General features: G+C 33.3%; 1 protein-coding gene across 19 annotated transcripts in view; it reads right to left on the reverse strand.

Annotated features, from left to right (window-relative positions):
- The window catches only part of RBM26 (RNA binding motif protein 26), an 84,647-nt gene that overhangs the window by 10,678 nt on the left and 49,783 nt on the right, over positions 1-24,186 (reverse strand). For 15 of the 19 annotated variants that reach the window (XM_043581377.1, XM_043581349.1, XM_043581329.1 and 12 more), the window contains exons 14-20: positions 23,284-23,355; positions 15,530-15,655; positions 15,087-15,161; positions 13,277-13,444; positions 11,649-11,753; positions 8,319-8,519; positions 5,910-5,996 (exon numbers count right to left, since the gene is read on the reverse strand). In XM_043581377.1, the coding sequence (XP_043437312.1) occupies positions 5,910-5,996; positions 8,319-8,519; positions 11,649-11,753; positions 13,277-13,444; positions 15,087-15,161; positions 15,530-15,655; positions 23,284-23,355 (834 nt within the window). The remainder of the gene's footprint in view (positions 1-5,909; positions 5,997-8,318; positions 8,520-11,648; positions 11,754-13,276; positions 13,445-15,086; positions 15,162-15,529; positions 15,656-23,283; positions 23,356-24,186) is intronic. The other 4 variants (XM_043581386.1, XM_043581369.1, XM_043581360.1 and 1 more) reach the window with 1 other exon arrangement.

Raw genomic sequence — 24,186 nt, forward strand, 5'->3', positions numbered from 1 at the left:
TTAAATATATTCCAGGGGATGCTTATCTGAGCAAGGTGGCAGTGGTCATAAAGGTGGAAGTGGGGCTCAACATAAAAATATACAAAATAAGAAAGGAAAGTGGGAGCAAGTAACTTCAGAGAAAGATATGAGGAAGAGTCAGAGGAAGAAATTAAATTTGCTCATCTCAATGTAAACAGTTGATAATCCAAATGAAAAATTACCAAAGTACCAAAGTAAAGCCAGAAAAGGAAAATATATATATATAAGCAAATCTTTTCTAAAGAAAAAGGTTTTAAAAAGATACATGGTCTAGGGGGCGCTGGGTGGCTCAGTCAGTTAAGCATCCGACTTCAGCTCAGGTGGTGATCTCGCAGTCTGTGAGTTGGAGCCCTGTGCTAACAGCTCAGAGTTTGGAGCCTGCTTCAGATTCTGTGTCTCCCTCTCTCTGCCCCTCCCCCACTCACGCAGTCTTCCTCCGTCTCTTAAAAATGAATAAACGTTAAAAAAAAAAAAAGATTACATGGTCTAAAATCAGTAAACCCTGATAATTTCACAGATAAATTCTATTAAACTTTTGAGAAAATATATCTCCAATGCTACTTATAATTAACTCAAAGCAAAAGATGGAAACTTTTCAAGTAGTTTCTATGAAGTCAGGTAAAATGGATAAATGATAAAAAATAATATCCGCTCCCCCAACCTACAAACCAATTTTACTTTTGAAAACTGAATTAAAAGTAAAAATAAATACAAGAATAAAACCTTGTCATTTGCAAAATCATGGATGAATCTGGAGACTATTATGCTAAGTCAAGTCAGAAAAAGACAAATACCACATGACTTCACTTACATACAGAATCTAAAAAAACAAAAACAAACCTCTTAAATTCAGAGAACAAACTGGTGGTTGCCAGAGTCCAGGAAAAGGGTAGGGGAATGGCGAAATACACATAGGAGATTAAAAGGTAAACTTCTGGTTAAAAATAAAAAGTCACAAAAATGAACAGTATAATACAGGAAATATTAAAACTGTAATAATGTACATGGTGATAGATGGTGACTACACTTGTGGTGAGTACTGAATAATGCAGAGAATTATCAAATCACTATGCTGTACACCTGGAACTAATATAACACTGTATGTCAGCTATATCTCAATAATTTTTTTTAAAAAGTGAAACAAAACCAAAACAAAAAACAAAAAACAAAAAACCAAAGAACAGACTTCAGATTTCAGGGATTTATCAAAGAAATACAATACTGTGGGAATTTATACCAGAAGCAAATAGTTCAATTTTAGGAAACAATATAAACAGATGAAAGAAAACAAAAACCCTCAAATTTCTAACAAATACATAAAAGTTATGATATAAAATCTGTTTTTGATTAAAAAAAACCCAAAAATCTCTACAGCATTCAAAAATGGGAATCATTTGCATGCTACCTTCACCTAAAAAGTCAGCATCATATATATTACTAAAAGTATTAAAAATGTTTTCATTCATTTACCATTTTCATTCATTTCATGAACAAGACAACGAATGACACTTCATGAGTGAGTAAATGAGTAAATACACAACTACTACTACTGTTATTTAACATTTTTCTTTTTTTATTTTTTTAAGGTTTTTTTTTTTAATGTTTATTTATTTTTGAGAGAGAGAGAGAGAGAGAGAGAGAGAGAGAGAGAGAGAGCGCGCGCACAGGAGAGGGACAGAGAGAGAGAAGACACAAAATCCGAAGCAGGTTCCAGGCTCTGAGCTGTCAGCACAGAGCCCAACGCAGGGCTCAAACTCACGAACTGTGAGATTATGACCTGAACTGAAGTCAGACACTTAACCAACTGAGCCACCCAGGTGGCCCTATTGAATGACATTTTTCTGAAGGTACTAACAATTAAACAACACAAAGTAAGAAGTTATAAACATGAAAGACGAAGGTAAAACTACCATTACTTAGTGTTATGATTGAATGAATACTTGACAAACCCAAAAGAACAAAATATAAAACTATCAAAAGATAATTTGGTAAAACGACAGTCACATATTTAATAAAAACAAATAGTTTTTCTACATACAAACAATCAAGAGAAAATACAATGGAAAAAATACCTCGTTCTTTAAATGACTGGGGAGAACTACTAATATATTTACCTATACAAAGAAATTATACATATTGTTTATATATATTTTATATTATATAATCTGCAACACATGTATATTACCTATATCTTATATATAAATAAAATACATACAAATATATATATATCTAATCTATATAAAGAAAATCTTTAAATGCTCTCAGAGGATAAAAAAGGATTGAAATACAATGATATGCTAGAGGAGTATTTAGTATCATAAAGATGTTAATTCTACTATAAAGTATTCTTTTTAGAACCATGTAAGTAATTTCTAAAGTTTATATGAAAAATAAACACATAAACATCTACCACGAAGATTCTGAAAATGAATAATAATAGCTGGGCATAAGAGGGAATTCAAACAACAGCCTTGAAAAGCTATTAAAATATATTATAAAGTTTAGCTTAATTAAAGGTGAGGAAGAAGCACATGGAAAGAAAACTGATCAATGGAAGAGAACAGTACTAAGTAAGAGTACCCTTACATCCTACAGGTGAAATTATGGGAAAACTAGCTTTACTCAATGAAATCAAGTAGACACCTAGTTTATCCCTTACTTCAAATAAAATTCTTATGAATTTTCATAAAAATGTTTAGAACTCATGAGCTAATTTTCTAGTACATAAAGAATTCCCATAATTCATTCAGAAAAAAAAATCAGTAGAATAGACAACTCAGCAAGATAATAGGCAAATGACACAAATAGTTGACAGAAACAGAAATAAAGAGTATTTAAACACGAAAATGTTCGACTTCAATCATAAAAGTGTGTTAAAAATGAGTTGCTATTTTTACCAAAATAAAATTGTCTGATATCTCACGATGGCTTATGTACCCATGTATTTTACATAAGCAAACCACCATGCAGAGTACACACATATGGCAAGTGTATGGTGAAAAGGCACTCTCATACATCTTTGGTGGGCAAGCAAATGTGGTACAACCTATATGGGTGGTGGGCAATTTCAGAACTTTTAAATGCATATATCCTTTCATCCAGCAATAACGTTATCAAGAATATATCTTATAGTCATATTCACATACATACATAGAGAAATATTCACCAAGAATATTCACTGCTACACTGTAAAAGAATAAAAACAACTTAAAGTCCATTAACATGGTTGATTATGTTTGGTATATCCATTTGGGGACAATCTCTCACTTTTCAGTCATATTTGAATGTCTCATGTACCTTATTTTGTACTTTCACTTTGAAATATTGTGCATCTACTGATTATAGAAAATACAGAGACATTCATTCACTCATCTAGGACAATGGTTCAGTAAGAACAATGGTATATTTGGAAAGAAACACTGAAAAAGGTTGAGAATTTTTTTTTTCCCCTTGGGAAGACTTATCACTTACCTTGAGTTTATATCCTCTTATATTTTTGGTGTTAAAATTTTATTTTATAAAATGATGATGATGGTGCATGAAATATGGTTTGTACTTTTAACGCATTTTCCTTGATAAAATTAAAAACTGATACCTCTATGTCAACATATTAATTTTTAAATTCCTAAACGTTAATGATCCTGGATATCCAGAAGTTTGAAAACCAATGCCTTAGCCTATATATCCTGCTTGTAGAAGATCAGCTTCAACTTATTTTCTATTCTCTTCTACAATAGGAAGGTTACAAAATTTTAAGAATTTTTTGGTTTAAGCAAATGATTATGATTTAACAACTTGCATAACTTAATTTCAAATGTGTATCATGGCAATGGTAGTTCTTCGTTTCAGCCTATTGAATAATTCCAACTAAAATGGTATTTACTCTGAAAATGTAATTCTTTATTACATCTAACTTATTTTGTCACATATTCAAACTCCATATAATTCAGCGTTAAAGTCTTGTTTATGCATTAATCCCTAGTCTTTTGAATTGATTGCTATTCATTTGGAAAACATGAATTGTATTTTACACACACACACACACACACACACACACACACACACACACACACACGTGAGGTGGAAAAAGCAACACCCAAGAAAAAAGGTATATGTCAATAAATCTTCTAAGAGCAAAACTTCCAATACTTATTTCAGGGTTAAGAGGTTTTTATTCCTCAGTCACATAAGCAAGGAAAAGTTTTAACAATGACAGCTACCATTGTTTTATGACTACTGCCTAGAAAATAGAACATAAAGAGACATACTCAAGCTACCTAACACATTACACTGAAAATTGTCACTAAAGCATCAATTAAAGGAAGCTTATTCTTAACTTATACTCAATAATACTTTTTGAAAAAACCTGATCAAAGATTTACTTTGGTTAAGTACCTGACTCCTTCCTCTCTCTCTCTCAAAAAAAAAAAATTTTATAAAGTATTTTAAAAAGGGTTTAGTTTTTAATGTAACATATATACATACAAGTTTTAAGAAGTTTTAAACTCTCATCAATAATACTCTCACAAACGATCTTTAAGTGAAAAGATTACCCAAACGAGATTTAAAAAAACATAACTCTAGGATCCATTCCTAGTCTATAAAATGATCCACCTCCTACATCACTGATCTTAAAACTGGTTATTCTAGGGCCCCAGCTGAATGCTTAACTAAGATTTTTCAGACCCACACTCTTTTAGTGGTTATAATGCCCCAAGAGCAACTCCTACCAGGTTAGGTCCCCAATAAGGTATCATTGTGTTGTCAGGGAGTATTCACTATAAAGAAGATAAATCAATTTAGAAAGTGTTTTTAAACTTTAATTTAGACCACAATCAAGTTAAAACTTCTGAAAGGCATACCACTCTTCCATTCACATTAGGTTAACTGTTTGGAACTCTTACAGCATTTTTCCAAGGACAAAATGGTACATGTATCTCTCTATAATCCTGAAGAAAGAACACACAAGGCTAAAAACATTTCCTATAAATCTCCCACACCTCATATTCATTTTCCTTTTTTTTAATCTTTTTTTTTTTTTTAATTTTTTTTCAACGTTTATTTATTTTTGGGACAGAGAGAGACAGAGCATGAACGGGGGAGGGGCAGAGAGAGAGGGAGACACAGAATCGGAAACAGGCTCCAGGCTCTGAGCCATCAGCCCAGAGCCTGACGCGGGGCTCGAACTCACAAACCGTGAGATCGTGACCTGGCTGAAGTCGGACGCCCAACCGACTGCGCCACCCAGGCGCCCCTTTTTTAATCTTTTAAACCCAGATGAAAGACAAGGTTGCATATACTTGGCCATTCTTTGTAAAGACAATTCAAGACACATAATTTAAGATTACTATAAAGACCCTAAAAGCTAGAGCTATATATCATACATTGCAAAAAGTTGTAGAGGCCTAGTTGGGGGGTATGCTAAGCTAGGGACACTTCTTTAGAGTTCAGCTTACTGGGACTAGTAAGTGGAGGATAAGAGATGGCTTAGAAGGACTGCCATCAGGATTGTATCTTAGCTTCTACCTTCTCTCTCATCACTCATTCTCCCAAAGCAGACTTTGTTCTGGGCCAGCTGAGAAAAAGGGTAATGGAAAGTGGGATGGCCCTATCCCAGGTGAAAGAGAAAGGAAGGAGAAATGCTGGTGTCTCAAGACAATACAACTTAACATTCAACTTGGTAACTATTCTATCATGTTATAAACAGAATTGCCTAACTGCTTTAGGACATTCTTTGTGGCCATGAATTCCAATTCATATGACCTATCTACTGTCAAAGTGCAGTTATTTAGTAAGTTAAAATGTTTTCCTTTATATTAAAACTTAAAAGAAATATTTATAAAACATTTAAATCTGAATTTTCAATAAATTAGATTTCTAATACTTACTGCTTCAGCTTCTGCTCTTGTCTTGAATGTAATTACTGCATGAAGTGAAGAGTCATCAATCTGACAATCTTCAATTTCACCATATTGCTTTAAATTAAAAAGAAGTATTTTCTCCAAATAAATATTTTGAAACATCCAAAATCCTAATGGTTTTTAAAACACCAATAAATGTAACCCAGAATATATAACAATTCATGGTGATTAACAGAAAAAAAGATGAATAATTCATTTAGTACTTGATGTTACAAGATAAAGAGTGGTCCTGTTTATAATTCTACACTTTTTAGAATTAGGGAAACTTATACTTGATTGAACTGTGCTTTAAATCAACGAAAGAGTGTCAAACACTGGGTTTCCTTATTGCCTTTCCTTGTACACTCGTTATTCCAATCCCATAACGTGCTACCTTCTTTCTAAAACAGAATATTTAATCCTCAGAATTCATATTTTTGTGTGTGCCGTTCTCAATTTAAAGATGGTGCAAATAAAAAGAGTCAGAATTTAAATAATTTTCCCAAAGTAATTTAGTTAAATACCAGGAGAGTCCAGGTCTTTTGATTTAAGTTTAACATTCAAACTGACCCTGCTTTCACTCTTAACACATACTCCTGTACACCACACTCTTATAAAGAGTTAAACAGGTTAAACAATGCTTGCTTCTGGTTTGCTGGATTTTATTTTTTCCATATGTAGAAAGATTTTTCTACAAACAACCTTTATCATATAAATTTCTAATCCTTTATATATCGTCACTAATACCTTTCTTCTTTTTTACCCCAAAATAAAATTATAATTATAATCTCATTAAATACACACGCACACACTCTGTATCGAAAATTTCTATAAAGATAATGGACTCTAGAATCTGTTCTGTCAGGTACTAGCTGTGTGAACTTGAACAAGTTACATAATCTCTTCATGCTTCATCTTCATCTCTAAAGTGGGCATAATAAAGGCACCTACCTCAGAGAGTTGTTGAAATAATTCATAATATATTGAATTATATAAGGCACTCAGAATAATATCTGACACGAAATAAATGCTCTATGATTTTTATTACTACTACTACCACTACTACTACCACCACCACCACCACCACCACCGGGCCCAGTGGGTAAACTAAAGAAAGCATTTCGTTAATCACAATTTGTAACAGTCAGCAGTCCTATGAAAATGTAGGTTCTTTTCTGTTACTTGCCACAGGTTCAAATTCCAGGTTGAGACAGAGAACTACGCTTTAAACCTGCATTCTTAAAGACTGATCATTTTTAAATGTGCATTACCACTACTAAATTTGGACTTTCCAGACTCCTCTTCCTTAAATATTAATTTTAGTAATTTCATAAACATATACCACTTTTTTCAGTAACTCTCTATGTCCCAACAAAGTATAGTTTCACCTTTGTAACTTCTGTTAACAGCTTAGAAAGTGACTGTCAAACATATAAATCTGAATTTCCAAAAAGATTTAATCTTTTCTGTAAGCTTATTGATCCTTCAAGATCTAAGTTCCAGTTTTACTGCCTTATGAAATTTTCTACTATCCTTTTTCGATCATATGCCTGTGTAAAAGATACTTCTCTAAGTTACTACTTAAAGTTTTTAATAAATGTAACTTGATTATGCCATAAATTATGTTTATAATTTACTTTAACTCATCTGTGTTAAAATAATATATATAAAATCCTTGGAAGGTAAAGAACTGGTTATTTCCTACATATCTCCAGAGCAATTACTATAGGCCTGAAGGCATGACTGATGCTTAGTAACTAACCTTTGGGATACCACTAATCACAACGTTTAAGTTGAAACGGCCTTTAAACAAATATAATTTCCATTCTGCACATGAGCCAAATGGATCCCAGGAAGTCCAAGTCAAATAATGGCTTAGCCAGGACTAGAATCTCATTCTCCTTTCTCATAAGTCAGTCAGTCTGTATTAGACTGTATACCCTGGCACTGACTAAGGCAACTTCAAGATCATATATCAAAATTTCATCTTGCTTCATTTCTAAGGTCAGCTAGATCAAGAATGCAGTATTAACAAATAAAATTCCATCGTAATTTAAAAAAATCTGGATGGCTTACATATGTTAAATTTTCCCTTAAAAGTATCAAATGACACTAAACTACTGAACTTTTCCCTCTGCAATAGCAAAGTTTAAATCATTCATTTCACAGTATCTGAAGGCCTACTAGGTGTTAAGAATGGTAATGTTTCTTCCAGATAATAAACAAACAAAAATATGTCTGCTTTTTAAATAATTAACAAAAGATAATTATAGATTAATCAAACCCTTTAGTCAGATTAATGGGATTAAATTACTCATCATTTTCATAATTTCTCCTTTAATCATTATCCCCAACAATGACTATCAGTACTTGTTTTGTTGGACAGTAAGAAAGTACCGCAAAATGAGGAAGAAGATCTTCTCTATCACTCTCTGTAAATGCAGAAATTTCCAGTGCCCTGGGACGATGATCCACCACAGCATGACCAGGCACACCTCGACCTCGACCTCGACCCCTGCCTCGGCCGTGAGCTGCACCTCGACCTCTTGAGTGAATTCCTCTACCCCGACCAGATGAAAGAATCCCTCGTTTCGCAGCCTTGAAGAGATTATAGACACACAAGTTAAATGCCACAATTTCTAACACAAGCCACACGTTATATATACTCTATCAAACTTTTATACAATCTGATATCATATTCAAATACTGGCTTAGAAAAGGGTATCATAATTTAAGTTAAGGCTTTAGTTTTTAAAGTGAGCGTAAACTTAGGTAGCTAATGCATTTAGAAAACAAAATAATATTTAAGTCATGTTTAAAATTGTTAAATGTGCCTTTTTCTACTAAGTTCGTTATTTTCCAAATCTCAGATTGTATCATTAGATGACCAGCAATTCTTGATTTCCAAATAATACACAGTATGAAAATGTTACTTCACCAGTTTAATACATAGATACATAATTAATATACAATAAATTAATTTTTCCACTTAGGACCTTTGAATACAGTGTGTCTATTTATTTGCCTGGTGGCTTCAGTAGGTATAATTATCTCAAATTATCACTTTGGTCACTTACACTAACATCATCATACAACCAATGTAGCATGTTTAACTTCTATTCCGCCACAGTGCTCCACATGAAAAGCACACCGTTCCTTCATTCCACAAATATTTAAAGAGCACTTCCTATGCTCGAGTCCTTACCTTCCTGAAACTCAAATCCTAGAGGGGTAAAGAGACATTTGGCAACCAAGTTATTTAATTATATTAATGAGAAGTAATTAAAAAAGTAAGGAAATGCTTTACTTAAAGACTTGAACAGAACATTCAAGATCTGCAATAAATATGCTACAATATCCACGAGGATATTTTTTCCTTGTTTTATTTTCCACCTGATCCCTAGCACTTACAATGGCAGCTGGCAGACTGTAGATATTTAGTATGTGTTGAATGACTCAAAGAAGAAACAAAGAACAAGCAAGGTAAGGGTGAGGGGTAGGGGCTACAACATGAACAAAGGAATCAAGGCTAAAATAAACACCATACTCAAAAATACAGGAAATCCAGTGTAGCTGGACGAGATGGGACGAAGAAATGAGGCTACAGAGATAAGCAGAACCAGATCATGAAAAATTTTAAGGATCACTAAATTGAAGATTTTTATTTTTGTCCTAAGAGCCATGAAAACCAGTTAAAACATTTTAAGTAGAGAAGTAGAGTGATACAATAAATCAGTATTTAAAATGTTATTCTTGCTAGTTTTAAGAACACAGTAGAAGAAAGATGAGAATAAGCTGGGAAAGCAGTTGGTAGGCTACTAACGTAGCCCCAACAACTGAGGATGGAAGCTATGTCTACACTGGTGGCAATACAAGTAAGAGAGAAGAGAACATATTTATGACATACTGGAAGTAACACGTATAACACTTGGTAACTACTTAGATATGGATAATAAAGGAAAGGGAGGAATCAATGAAGATTCCCAGATTTCTGGTTTGTGTAACTGTGTAGATGGAATTTAGGGGCAAGATAAGCTCAATTCTGAACAAGTGGGAGTCTGAGGATGTGAGATATTCAAGTGGAAATGTCAAGCAGGCACCAATGACAGATCTTTTCAAGTATTAATATTTGTTTCTTCATCTCAAGACAATTCATCTTAATTAACATTAGCTAAAGTAATAACCTAAAATCCAAATAATAAACTTCACAGGTCAAGGATTAATGTTCATAATGGGAGTAGCATATACAAAAGTATGCTCTGAGGAATACTCTCTCAAAATGTTGCCTGAAAAAGGGGGTCCATGGACAAATAAATTTGAGCAATATGGAATACTGATTATGTATATTTAGGGATTAACAAATTAAAAACCTCTAAGAAATCCTATGGCAAAAAGAATGTTTAACCTTTTCCAAATTTATTTGGCCTTAGAAGTTTTTGCACTAAGATCTGTTAACAAAGAATGGAACTGGCATATTAAATGACACACTCTGGGACATACTGCATTATAATATCTGCATATGCTAATAGTAACTACAAACTATAAAGTTTAGCGATCATAAAAGAAAAGCAGAAAATGCCATTCAGTGTTTAGCTAGATCATGATAGAGAACCAAAGCATATGGACTAATAAAGAATTCTGGTAGAACTATTATTTACTAAAATTTTATGCGCCAAAACTTTTTATGTAGTAGCTTAAGTCCCATCAACACAAGCAAGTATCCTCCATAATAAAGAAAACACAATTTCTATATTAACATAAAAGAAACACATCTTTTTCAAAACCTGTTATCTTGTCTAAGATGTACAGGCAGCCTACCAACTTTCCAGAGAACGTAAGATGTACACAGGGTTAGAGGCCATCCTATGATTTCCTATGACAAACAAGACGGAGCCTTCATACAAGCAAAGTGGCTGCTAAATGTGAAGTCTGTTAACGTTAATACCTGGACGCCAGTGCTAAATTCAGATTTGTCCTAGGTCAGAAAAAAAAATCACCAGGGTGCTAACAAATTTGGGAAAAAAACCCATAATTCTCAGATGAAGCAAAATAACCTGAACCGTAAAAAAATGCTAACTGTGGCATCAAACGATGATAAATATAGGCAAGTACCAATTACATTGATGCCATTAATATCTCTGTACTTCAAAATGTAAACATTTTTACATTTAATTTTAAACATCTTTTTGCTAAATGTTACAAAATGCTAATTTGTAATAATTTCATAATGTCACTAGATTTTTCTTACAAAAAATAATCATATAGCTAAACTAGAGAAGAAAGTAGTTTATTTTCCTTTATAAACATCCACAGCACCATCTATAGGCAAAACTTAAGTAAGCATGTTTTCAATACAGTTCTCCAGTAAAAGTCTGGGCCTTATAGCAATTTAATATAATATGCCTATATATGTACAGAAGATCTCTTGTAAGAATACCTGAAAAGGCTTTAATAGATTTTGGTCTCAGGGAGGAGAGCTAGAAAAGGAACCAAACTTACTAGAAGTAGAGGGACTTGGGTGTAGAGGTAGAACTGCTGCCACCCCTCATTAAATGAACGATTTTATCTACCAGGTCTGAAACATTTGCTAACTTCTTCTCTCTTTCCTATTTGTCAGAGACTACCAACAATTACTGATTAGGATGAGGGGATACATTTTCAAATTGACCACCATGCCTACTACATCTGTTCATCTTTAGCATACTGGGTAGTTGTGGTGAAACGTACTTCCAGCTGTAATTCTGTATACTTTCTCCTAAGTTCAGTGACTTCTTCTCCAGCTTGCATCTTCTTATATAAATCCAGTTCCGTATCAAGCAATTCTTTCTGCATCTAGAAAATGGTAATTAATAATTTAAATGACAATAATTCATATCCTACATTTATAAAATGTTTTTTAATAAAAAATGTTTTTAATATATATATTACTTATATATATAATAGTTTCTGTATTTATATATATATATATATATTTTTTTTTTTTTTTTACAAAGAACTTTTATACATTCCCATTTAATCCATACATTCCTTCTTTATCTCCATCCAGTCCTACAGCCCTAGTCCAAGCCATCAATCATGTCTGGTCTACACTCCTACAACAGCTTCCTAATTTGTTCCTACTTCCGCTGATTTCCCTATAATTCATTTTCCGTACAGAAGCCAAAGTGAGGTTTCTATGGACTCATATGAACTAATTTTCAGGAAATGACTGGGAAAAGAAAAACAAAAAAACCCAAAGTGTTAATGAGCGCTATACAGTATGCTTTTATGTAGGAAAGAATACATACACGCCAAGAGGGAGGGAAGAATGGGAACAGAGTGGCAGGAATCAAAGGGAAACGGTCTTCTATATATACCTTTTTATATAGTTTAACTTTTCAATCATGTTTATGTTTTATTTATTCAAAATAATATTAAATCAGCAAGAATGAAGGGAAGGGGTTCAAAACAGACTATCAATAGAAATACACCTAACTTTACCAAGTTGATAACATAACCACAGAAAGAAAAAAAAAAAAAGTAATCCTAGGCCACAGTTCTGACTCTATATCCTTAGTCGAATATACAGTGAACTTTTAAAGAATACAAATAAATTTTGAATCTTTTACTTAGTCGTTGGAAGTGGGCTTCTTGTAGCAATTCTGGAACTATTTGGAATGTATTAAATGACTGTGCAAATGAGTACCGTACTGGTGTTAGTGGGAAGCAAGTTGTCATTATGGGAACGGAACACGAAGATAAAATATGGAATAAGGAGGAAAAGAACCCTGGGGTGTTGGATTAGAATCAGAAATATCAATATGAACTCATGATTCTACACATGTATGTACATACACACAACACCAAGTATAAATACTATATAACTCTGAAGTTTTTAAAAAATCGCTTATCAGGTGAAATTATCTTCCTTCCTTATTTATATCTAATGGATTGATCTATCTAAATTTCCCTCCTTTTAATCAATTCTATATAATGCTGTCAAAATGTTACTTTTGTTTATTAACCTTTTAGACTAGGAACTTACAAAGTTCAAACTCCTCAGTCAAGTATTCATCAAGCATTCAAGTACCTGTATCACTTTGTCCTCAAGATATCTTTTTTATTATTATTATTATTATTATTATTCATAAATATTCTAATTACGGACTTTTCCAACTGAAATCTAAAAAGTTTAAAAGATGAATAGAGTTTTGTTTGTATATATTTACTATTAATTAATGGAGGGAAAAATGTTAGCATGTAATAGTCAGATTTTAAGCAAAGGTTATTACCTAAAAGGAAAACAATGTTAAACAATGCAGCACTGTAATGTTTTCAGTAAGTAGTAATATGAATAACAACATAAATTAAAATACCTGAGTCTTGGTTTTTATACTCTTTGGAAGACAACGTCCAGGAGAAGCAGCTTTGACCTCATCTTTCAACTTGGTAATATTTTTTGTCAAAACTTCTAAAGTTTTCATTATTTCTGCTTTATCTTCAGACTTCATTGCTTTGTTTTTCTCTAGTTTTGAAATTAACATCTGCCAAATTTTTAAAAAAAGAAAAACTAAGATACACAAAGTAAACATAGCAAAATAAATATAAAAATAAGTAACTACTAGTTTTAGTTTACATATTCATGGCAAGGCTTACAACCACTAAGACAGCAGAACAGATTTGGTGATGCTATCTCAACTCAAGCCTTAATCTTGGCACATTTTGTGAAGAATTACATTGCCACTGGTCTCTCAGAATGTAAGTTCAAAGAATACAACCTTAAGAAATTCAACTGAAAAGCTGTCGATTTGAAGCAATACTTCAAAAAGTAATACTTTTACTTTCTAATGTATTTGTGGGTATTATGGTCTCTAAGTATTCCCACTCCAAATGTAGTCTACAACCCAGAGAGACACACAGAAGTTTTATGGTTCCCTTCACATAATGAGATCTTAAAACAATTAATTACTTTCTTTGTCACAGGGAATAGGAACTGGCTAACGTATGAATGGTATCGCCAACGTGGACAGGAAACAAAAGATAAACAAGGTAATATGGGGTGAAAGATACCACATATTATAGGTTTTATGAGTCAAGGTAGCTTCAGGTTTTGGTGTCAAGTACTGTGATTTCTTTATCAAGTACTGTATACGCAAATTTAAATTAGAAAAGATACATTTTAAGCCAACATGTAAAAAGTTTCTGTGTTTTTAATATTTTGAGATGCCATAACCTTTATTACGAGACATAATCAGGAACTGGCACTAATTAAATGTCATAACCTAGAGCAACAATGTACAAAAGAAATACTGTAAGCCACATAAGTAATTTTACATTTTCTAGCAGCCACATTAAAAAGATTAAAAAAAAAACAAAAAACACCCAACCAGTAAAGTCAATTAATACTGTATTAAACTCAGTATATCTAAAATGTTATAAGCTTCAACAAAAATTATTGAGACATTTTACTTTTCTTCGTATTATGTCTTTGAAATCTGGTATGTATTTTTTTTTAAAAAATTTTTTTAATGTTTATTTTTGAGACAGAGAGAGACAGAGCATGAATAGGGGAGGGGCAGAGAGAGAGGGAGACACAGAATCTGAAACAGGCTCCAGGCTCTGAGCTGTCAGCACAGAGCCCGACGCGGGGCTCGAACCCACGAACCGTGAGATCATGACCTGAGCCGAAGTCGGACACTCAACCGACTGGGCCACCCAGGTGCCCCTATATTTTATATACTTACAGCACATATCAGTTTGAACTTGGAACATTTCAAGTTCTCAAAAGTTGGTTGTAGCTATTCCCTACCCCACTGGACAACACAAAAGTAGAGGATCCCAAGAAAATTAAAGAAAGGTACATATCTCAACACTGAGAAAAAGTTTCCAATTCACTATCTGTTGACAAACTACTGTGCAGCAGCGTATCTGGATAAACATTCCTTATTTCTACTTCGCCGGCCACCACAGTTCCTTTAAACCAATATAATCCCCAGTTCACCATTTAATGTATGCTCTTCATCCCCAATACACATTAATCAACTGACATACACATTATCATTTATATAAATTTCAGTGTTACCCTTATCAATTTAAAGTTTCTTAAAAGTAACTATATAGTGTGAGATTAAATTTACTCAAAATTATAACATCTATATTTTGCCAAATCTAGCTTAAATATTTTACCTTCTGTGTTTCAATGTGCTTTTCTAAAATTTCTTGTTTCCTTTTCCTTACATCCTGCTGAAGTTTCAGTGCCTCCTAGAGAAAGATATCAAAATATCACTAGTATACTTACTGTTTATTGTTCTGATAAACAGATATTCCAGAGAAGACAAATGGTTGTGGATGCAGAAGCTTGGCAATAACAATTAAATGCAAAGTTTTGGTATGCAAAAGTTAACTATGTATGTAAGTTCCTAAGACCAATCAAGAGAACCTTTTGTCCCCCTTCCCAAATTAATATTTACTGCTATACAATGAAAAATAAAAGTTCAGTGGCAGCCAACATACACTTTTCTTTTAGCTCTATTTTGTGATAACCCTTAAAAAAAATACACACACACACACACACACACACAGAAAAGCTTTCCTACATGCAAATTTTGTACACTGCTAACTGTATTTACCTGTTTTTTTTTCTGTGCTTCATTATTATCAACTGCAGAGGTGGAAACAAGTAAGGTTTTCTGTGCAGCCTTCAAAGCAGCTGGATTATATACTGTTTTAGTTAGGCCAGTAGATGTAGACAACACCTACCAATACAAATTCAGTTTCTTAAAAAATGTACCAAGCATTCATATAACAACAATCAAGCATTCATGATTACCTATCTTGTTTTCTATAAAACTCAATTTTAAAACACTTTTGTCAAAATTCAGTACATTGAAATAAATGTATTATATACATATAATAACTAAAGCACATTTAGTGATTTGAAAGGAAGGGTATGAATGAGGCTTAAATTATAAAAAAAATTAACAGAATATACCTATAGAAAAAAAAGAACATACAAAAACTTCAAATCAAGAAAAAAACACTGACGTGATATAGTCACAAAGCCCTAATCATTTATTTCTTCTACCCAGATCCTTCCGTGAAATTTTATTCCTACAGTTACTCAAATATTTAATAAAAATCATCTGATGATATATTAATTTATGTGTCTCTCTCCCTGTCTACAAAACCATGTTTTTCTCCTCTTTGTGCTTTTTCTAGTACCTAAACCTTATTACCAATAATTATGAGACCCTGGTTAACTTTAGGCACTTTTTTGGGGCCTCAGCTTGCTCATCTCTAAAATGAGAATGTTTAAGTTGATGGCATCTAATGTCCTTACAAATTCAAAAATTCATTCCATGAGGGTAGGGACGTTTGGCTTGGTTTATCACTCTATCTTCAGTGCCTAAAACAGTGCCAGGGCACGTAGTCAATACTCAATGAACACTTTTGCACCAAATTAAACTGAAATGATGATAGATCAGGATGGACAATCTTTTCTACACAAGGGTCAACTCAAGAAAATAAACTGTACAGGCTACCTTTTTTATCCTTCAAAAGCAAAAAGTTGTAGGTTCAATGGAGTGGTTAGTTACTGGTTCTTAGGAGTTTAGAGATCCCTTAAGGGAAATCCATGAATGTTATAAAAACTAAACATGGAACCATATGTGTGAACAGTGTAACTTTCCAGAGGAAAAGAAGTTTCCAAAGAGTTAAGGGAGTTCATGACCTAAAAGAGGTTAAAGGAACTACACAAACAAGATTATCAATGAGAAAAAGAGCCCACCGTTTTAGCTAGTAAAATGTAAACATCCAGGTCTATTAGAGAAGTAACAAGCAGACACTATTTTCTAATCATCTATCATACAGTTAGATTAGGGAACATCACAAAGAATAGGCAATTCATCACTGTTCTAAGTATTCAAGAATGTTTTAGCCTCCATGTGAAACAGAAATCTAGAATACTGTTGGGGTGCCTGGGTGGCTCAGTGACCAACTCCTGATTTTGGCTCAGGTCATGATCTCACAGTTATGAGTTTGAGCCCTGCATCGGACTCTGCAGGCAGTGTGGAGCCTGCTTGGGGTTCTCTCTCTCCCCCTTTCTCTCTCTGCCCCCATACCTTGTTCTCTCCACCCCCCCCTTCAAAATAAATAAACTTAAAAAAAAAAAAAGCTTAGAATACTATTATACTGGTTGCATGCAAGGCAGATGATGTTTAAAAATAAAAGTTCTTTATAATACTTGACATATATCAAATCTGGTAATTTTCTTATATAATGAAAAGTAATACCCTGACATCACTAACAAATAATGAAATTGTTGCATTCAGTAAAATATGGAGTAAATCTAGAGTTACTTTGCAGTCTGACTTCAGTCACTGTTCTCTGTAACACTAGAGGCAAATTTCTTCCATGCTACCTTACCATACTACACAATGTTAAACTGCAGGATTGTACAAGGATTAGATAGTAACTTCATAAAGAGAGAAACACAACATTATATGCTAAAGACAGAGTTTGAGTGTCTCCTAAACTTTTCTTCACGAGGGTTCCAAGACAAGTTGAAAAGTTGAGTATAGAAAAGATTTCTATACTCAAATAAGTTGGAAGTAACGAATATCATAACCCTATCTTCTAGTTTCAAAATGTCTATTACCATAAAAGTTGTGAGAGAGCCTGAAGTAAAGAAACCCATGTAATGCAATCTGTTTAATTCAGCATTCCTTAATTTCAGTACACTCCTTTTTCAAAGTATACTTATTAACTAATATCAGGCTAAGTAAGAAGTGGTGATTCAAAGTAAATAAAAGTATATGACAAGCCTCCTTTAAAAGTATCCCACTTCCTTGTTTTATCTAGAAACTTCCCTCTGTACAAACAGAACATCAGCTAACATATTTCATTGAGCTCAAGACATCACTATGAAACACATTATGATAATAAACCGCTATTAAAGACGAAAAGGGTGCCAATTATAACCATGAGCACCAATACCGTAAGATATTCAAGTGTTAAAAAGTGAAAGCAAAATGTCTTAGAAACAATGAACTATATGAATCCAAATACTGCTCAGTATTTGAATCTATTTGATTCCAGAGTTTAGAAAGTAAGAGTATGAATAGCAAGGGACATCTGTATTTTCAAAAGAACAGAGTTGTGATAAAAGAGAAGAAAATCTGTTAAAAATGAAACCAGTGGAATGAAGTAACAAATCCAACAGAAAAGAAGATGCTGCAATTCCGAAGAACAAAGTCAAAGCATAGGCTGTGGCCTTTCAAACAACCACACTGTCTCTATTTTCCAAATGAGTTTCTTCATGTGCTATATTTTTATATATTGACCTTACTGCATTCACCTGTGAATTCCAAAGATTTGTAAATTCTTTTGGATTTTGCACATATACTATCATGTCATCTGTGAGTAAATATAATTTTGTTTCTTCTTTTGCCACCTTTATACTGTTTATTTCATTTTCTTGCCTTACTGAACTGGTTAGGCCCCACCCTACTGAATAAAGTGGAGAATGGATATCCTTTCTCATTCCTGATCTCAAGAGGAAAAGTATCCAATAATTCACCATTCAGTATGTTAGTAGATAAAATTAAGGAAGTTTCCTTCTATTCCTACTTTGCACATTGTTTATTATGACTAATAAATTTTATCATATGCTTTTTCTACTGAAATAATCTTAAGAGGTTCTTCCCACCCTTCTCCCCCTTAGGTGAATTAAACCAATTTTCAAATGTTAATTCAAACTTGCATTTCTGGAATAAATCCTACCTGGCCAGGATGTATTATCTTTTTTCATATCACTAAACATTTGGTAATATTTAGCTTAGGATTTTTATGTCTACATTCATGAGCTATTGGCTTGTAATTTTCCTTCCTTGTAATATACTTGTCAGGGTTGGTGTCAAAGGTCTGTTGAATTCAAAAGGTGAGCTGAAAAGTATATGCTTCGTTATTAAAATGTACATCACTCATACCTCTTACTTCAAGACAAAAAACAATTCCCTAATAAGAAAGAAGTTGAAATCCATTAATACCTCTTTATCTTATTTCCAATGTAAAATATTACCAGCCATAACTACCATTAGTACTTGTAAAGAAAGAGAAAAACAGATTTTTCTCATGGATAAGAGTGGAAGGGAAAAAAAAAGTGTTTTGTAAAAATTACTAAAAATAGAAGACTTATATATTAAAGTCATCAGTGTTATTTTTTTAATAACTAATGTCCAAGTTGGAATCAAATATAAAAGGAACAGTTACTATGGTTCACTGTGACGATCTAAGCTAGCTCTAACAGGTTTCTACAGCAGAAATGCCTTGTTTAAATGTAATAAAAAGAGAATATGTGAGGAGTTATGTGTATATAGCTTATTAATACAATTAATGTATGGTCAACTTTTATTATAAGTAAATTATTTTAACAAATCTAAACATTAATATGATATTCTCATAAAGCAGCAAACTGATGTGTTTTTTTCTATAGCAAAAACCAACCTTAATTGGGAATTCTAACGAGAATAGCATTTTACTTTAAAGTTACATTTATAAGGGGCGCCTGGATGGCTCAGTTGGTTGAGCGTCCGACTTCGGCTCAGGTCATGATCTCATGATTCATGGGTTCAAGCCCCGGGTCAGGTCTGTACTGACAGCTCGGAGCCTGTGGCCTGCTTCAGATTCTGTGTCTCCCTCTCTCTTTGCCCCTCCCCTGAACACACTCTGTCTCCCTCTCTCAAAAATAAACATCAAAAAAATATTTAAAAAATAAAGTTAGATTTATAAAATATTTTCAGGGATTAACAAGTTTTTTCCCCCAAGAATATAAGCAGCTTAAGAGACAAAGGGATTAAAGAGCTTACAAAAAACATTTTAATGTCAAAGAAAAAAACGTGTAGTCAGTAATCAATTGCTGCTACAACAGCTTGATTTCCAAAAAATCTAGCATAGCAAATAATTTTATAGAAATCATATTTCTCCATAAGAAAAATAATCGTAATAATTCTAACTAAATAATCTAGGTAATAATCCTGAGAGAGGTTAATGCATTAAAAAAAAAAAAAAAATCAGGGGCACCTGGGTGGCTCAGTCGGTTAAGTGTCCGACTTCAGCTCAGGTCATGGTCCCACGGTTCATGGGTTCAAGCCCCTCGTCAGGCTCTGTGCTGACAGCTCAGAGCCTGGAGCCTACTTCTGATTCTGTGTCTCTCTCTGCCATTCCCCTGCTCACTCTCTGTCTCTCAAAGGTGAATAAATGTTAAAAATTAAAAAAAAAAAAATCAAAAGTAGGAAATGATCATACATTCCCTTAACCTTTATATTTACAACAGCAAAATTATACAACAAATGCAAATTAAAAAAATCAAAGGGTCACTTAGATGACTGCATTTATAGCTCATGAAACAGAGGGTAAGACTTGTGCAGGATCATATAGACTGTCAGCTGCTAACTAAACAGCTGAAGTCTCCAAAAGACATGCAATGTTCCTTCAGAATACCACACAATTTCCCTTTCAAAGGTTCCATAGTACATATGTTAACATGTCATAACACAGAGACCAAGATATATTTTCAGATTGCAACAACAACAAAAAAAAGTACTGCTAAGGAACAACAACATCCTGTATCACAAAAGTCTGATACACCTAAAACTTGTCTGACATACAAACATTAAATATTCAAGTGATTAATCACTTGCTTCTTAGTCTTTAGAAGAGCTTTGGGAGATAATCTGGACAGTCTAAGAAGTCTTTTTTCTAGACTAACCAGGATGGTATACACACAAGTGCCACCTTATTCTTGATAAATTGCTCTATCTCTTGACAGGTACTCAAACATCATTTCACTGATCACTCTTTCCAAATAATACCTATTTAACAGCTACTGCAATACCTTAAGATTTAACAGTTATCAATTAGGTTTTAAGTTTCCTCTCTCCACCCTCTCACAAAAATGGAATTCTAGAATAAAGAATCACTCAAGGGTTTACTCAGTGTTGTTCACAGAAAGGGGAAAATCTGTGTATATGTGTACTTCTTTGGTTTAATAACGACAGAAATACCGTATAAATACTAGCTTTGAGTACTACCCAGCCTTCAATTAAGAAGAATAAAAAAAGAATTTAAACAATATTTGATGACGGGAAACATTCTTCTAACCTTCCTAAGACTTCTCTGAAATACTAACCTCTAAGGATTCTTCAGAGAAAACCCCTATAGACTTGGGGAACAGGAACAACCAAGAATAAGCAAAAACAAAACGCTATTCTATAAACAGGTTCCCTGAAGATGACTGAAAGTTACACATTTGTACATTATGGCTTTCCTCAAAAGAGTCTTTACAGTATTTCCTAAGTAATTCTTTTTCACAAACAGCCCACTACCATTAGTGATTTTTCACAAATTTAGTTTTTGGTATCTATATTAGTAAATGTATACTATTGATTCCAAGTTTATATCCCTTTTATCCTAAAGCTATACAAAACACATTTAAAAAAACAAAAGCAGATGCAAACATACCAGAAAGATTCTGTAAAACCTATAATAAGTACACATCAACTTCAGAGTTGAAATCTTAACATAAACAGATGTTAAGCATAAGGTTTTTAGGCCTCTCCAGAATTGCTCAGTACTACACAAAGTATAACAGACTTTATTTTCTTTATTCCTTAGTTACTTATTATCAAGGAAAATAAACCTAATCAAAGTAAATATTTAGATACAGCTAAATTCAGTACAATAGATTAATACATGGACAAATTCACAGAAATAAGGAGGCATGATATGGAAAAAAATTGAAGATTTCATAGAATAAAGAGATTTTCAGTCTTTAAAAGAATGATTTGAATCCACTTAAGAGGAAAATGCAATCCAGGAAAATCACCACCAAAAAAAGGAAAAAAAGGCAGGCAAGACTGAGAAACAATGAGCAGAAAAGGGAGCATTAAGGTAGAAAGGAAGGACTAGAGCAGAGGTAACTGCACCAGAATAACTGAGGTCTGATGAACTATAAATCAAGCAGTTATTTAGCCGGGGAAATGAAAGTTTCTTCAAGAGTTAACACTGAAGTGAGTCTCTGAGCAGGATGGTGGTAGTAGAAAGTACAGGAGGAACATGCAGCTAGGACACCACAGCTAAAGGCTGGAAACTGAGGGTGGCAGAAAAAGAGAAGTGGGTGACAAACACAAGTGAATGACTCTTGGGCTTTTGAGACAGTACAACTTAGAAAATGCTGATGTAACTTCCACAGGTTGGGGTACCAGAAATTCATTTATGTGGGAAATGGTCATTTCAGGCACATCACGCCTGAAGTATTGCTGAGGTGCCCAAGATGAAAATCGGATATACAGAATTAGATTCAGATTCAAATTTCTACAATTGCCTTAGTTTAACATGGTAAATAAGGAAAAGAATACACTGAAGAACCAGTGGAGAAAGAAAGTCAGCCATCTCATGGGATGCTGGTCTATGGACGCATGAAGTCAACTTCCTACATAATCTTAATAATGGAAAGAGCCACGGATGTGAAATAGGAGACCCACATTCCAGTCCTGCCTCAAAATTCCTAATGTATCTATCTGAGCCTTACCTTCCTTTTAAGGTGAGGACATAGAAATGAGAAAGACTACCTAATTCTATTCTATAATTCCACATACCTCAAGTAAGACTAAAGAACAAAAGCATTCACTCATACCTAAATAGAAAAAAAAAAAAAAACAATAACAACACATCTACACTGAACTGTTAGGTACATAAATAGTCTTAATTTAATCAGTGTTTATATCCTCATTTAAAAAAAGAAATGACAAACTGTCAGGCTATGCACAATAGCTGTTAGTAATAAATAAAAAACTTGCATTTACATCATCCTGTCCAGTTAAATACTTTTAAATCAATCATTTATTTAATCCTCACAAACCCCATGAGCAAGACAAATATTACAATCATCATTTTACCAATGAGGAAGAAGAATCAGAAAGGTTAGGAGCACTGCCCAATCTCATGCTGTTAGTATGTGAAGAGCCAGAAACTCAAACTCAGGTAAATTCCTACTTTGTGGCCTTTTCTATTAGGCTGCCAGAGTTTTCAAATCAAAATGCACAATATCTCTAAAGAAATTATAGTAAATAAAAAGAAAAAACAAAAAGAAGGAAGCACATGGACACATACTGAAAGGCAGATATTAAAATGCTAATGCAAAAAGTAAACAAAGGCGGGCAAATAGTTTTCTTTTTCAGCAAATGAAAAGCAAAAGGGTAGGAGTAAGAGGTACAGATACTATTAAGAAGCAAGAGTTTGGAACTATGAAAAAAATTAAAAACTTAAGATGCCACCTGAAAACATTTATGAAGCCAAGACAAACACATCATGCTATTCTTCTTACCTTTTCAGTTGCTGAAACAGATGGCTTTGATACAAAACCCAACCTGTCCTTCACAGATAATTTAGTTACATTCTAAAAAAATTAAAATGGACATATTCAGTGTTTCCCCAAACATATACATCTGTTGGGATTTTGAACATTATGATTCTACTAATTTATACTGACTCTTTTAAGTATTTTGATGTTAATGACAAAAACTTGGGCCATTTTCAAAGTGACAGAAAGAAAACGTGTATGGAAAAACAAACAGTATGCAGTATTACTCAATCATAAAAAATGATGCAGTAAGGTACTTACTAAAAGCCCCCTCCATCAATACAGAATCATAAATTCTTAGAATCCTATGTTGACAAGTAGGAAGTTTGAACATTGTAAATATTAGATGTGAGTATGAGTAATTAAAATATATGACTGCTTCTCGAGCTTAAAAGTAAATGCCATTCTTTCCTAAAGTATGTTTGGTTTGTAGCCAAATATACTGGATCTGGTGATGATTTGAGATCACAGGACTGGGCTTTTTTTTTTTTTTTTTTTTAGTAACTAAGAATTTATCAATTTCCATTCTGCATGTTTTCATAGAATCTCAATACCTCATGCTTCAGAATTATCTAGGAACACTATTTTAAGGAAGTGGCATCCTATCAACATCCTACCTCTAAACAGCAAATGCTTAAACATCTAGAGACAAAAGAAAGCTAAGTTTCAGACATTTAGGGTGTAGAAACAAGAAACTGCCACTCAAGTGTGGAAGGGAGGGGAAGGGAATGACATGTGGACAAGAAAATCTGAAAGTCAGGAATAAGTGATGCAAAGTTCGGAGACTGCTGCATATATAACTGGAAACAGGATAGTATCAAAGCATGCTTAAACTTGATGGTTTATCCCTTCCCTTCCCAGAAGCTT

Source organism: Prionailurus bengalensis, chromosome A1 (genome assembly GCF_016509475.1).
Source record: "Prionailurus bengalensis isolate Pbe53 chromosome A1, Fcat_Pben_1.1_paternal_pri, whole genome shotgun sequence".
Taxonomy (NCBI): Eukaryota; Metazoa; Chordata; class Mammalia; order Carnivora; family Felidae; genus Prionailurus; species Prionailurus bengalensis.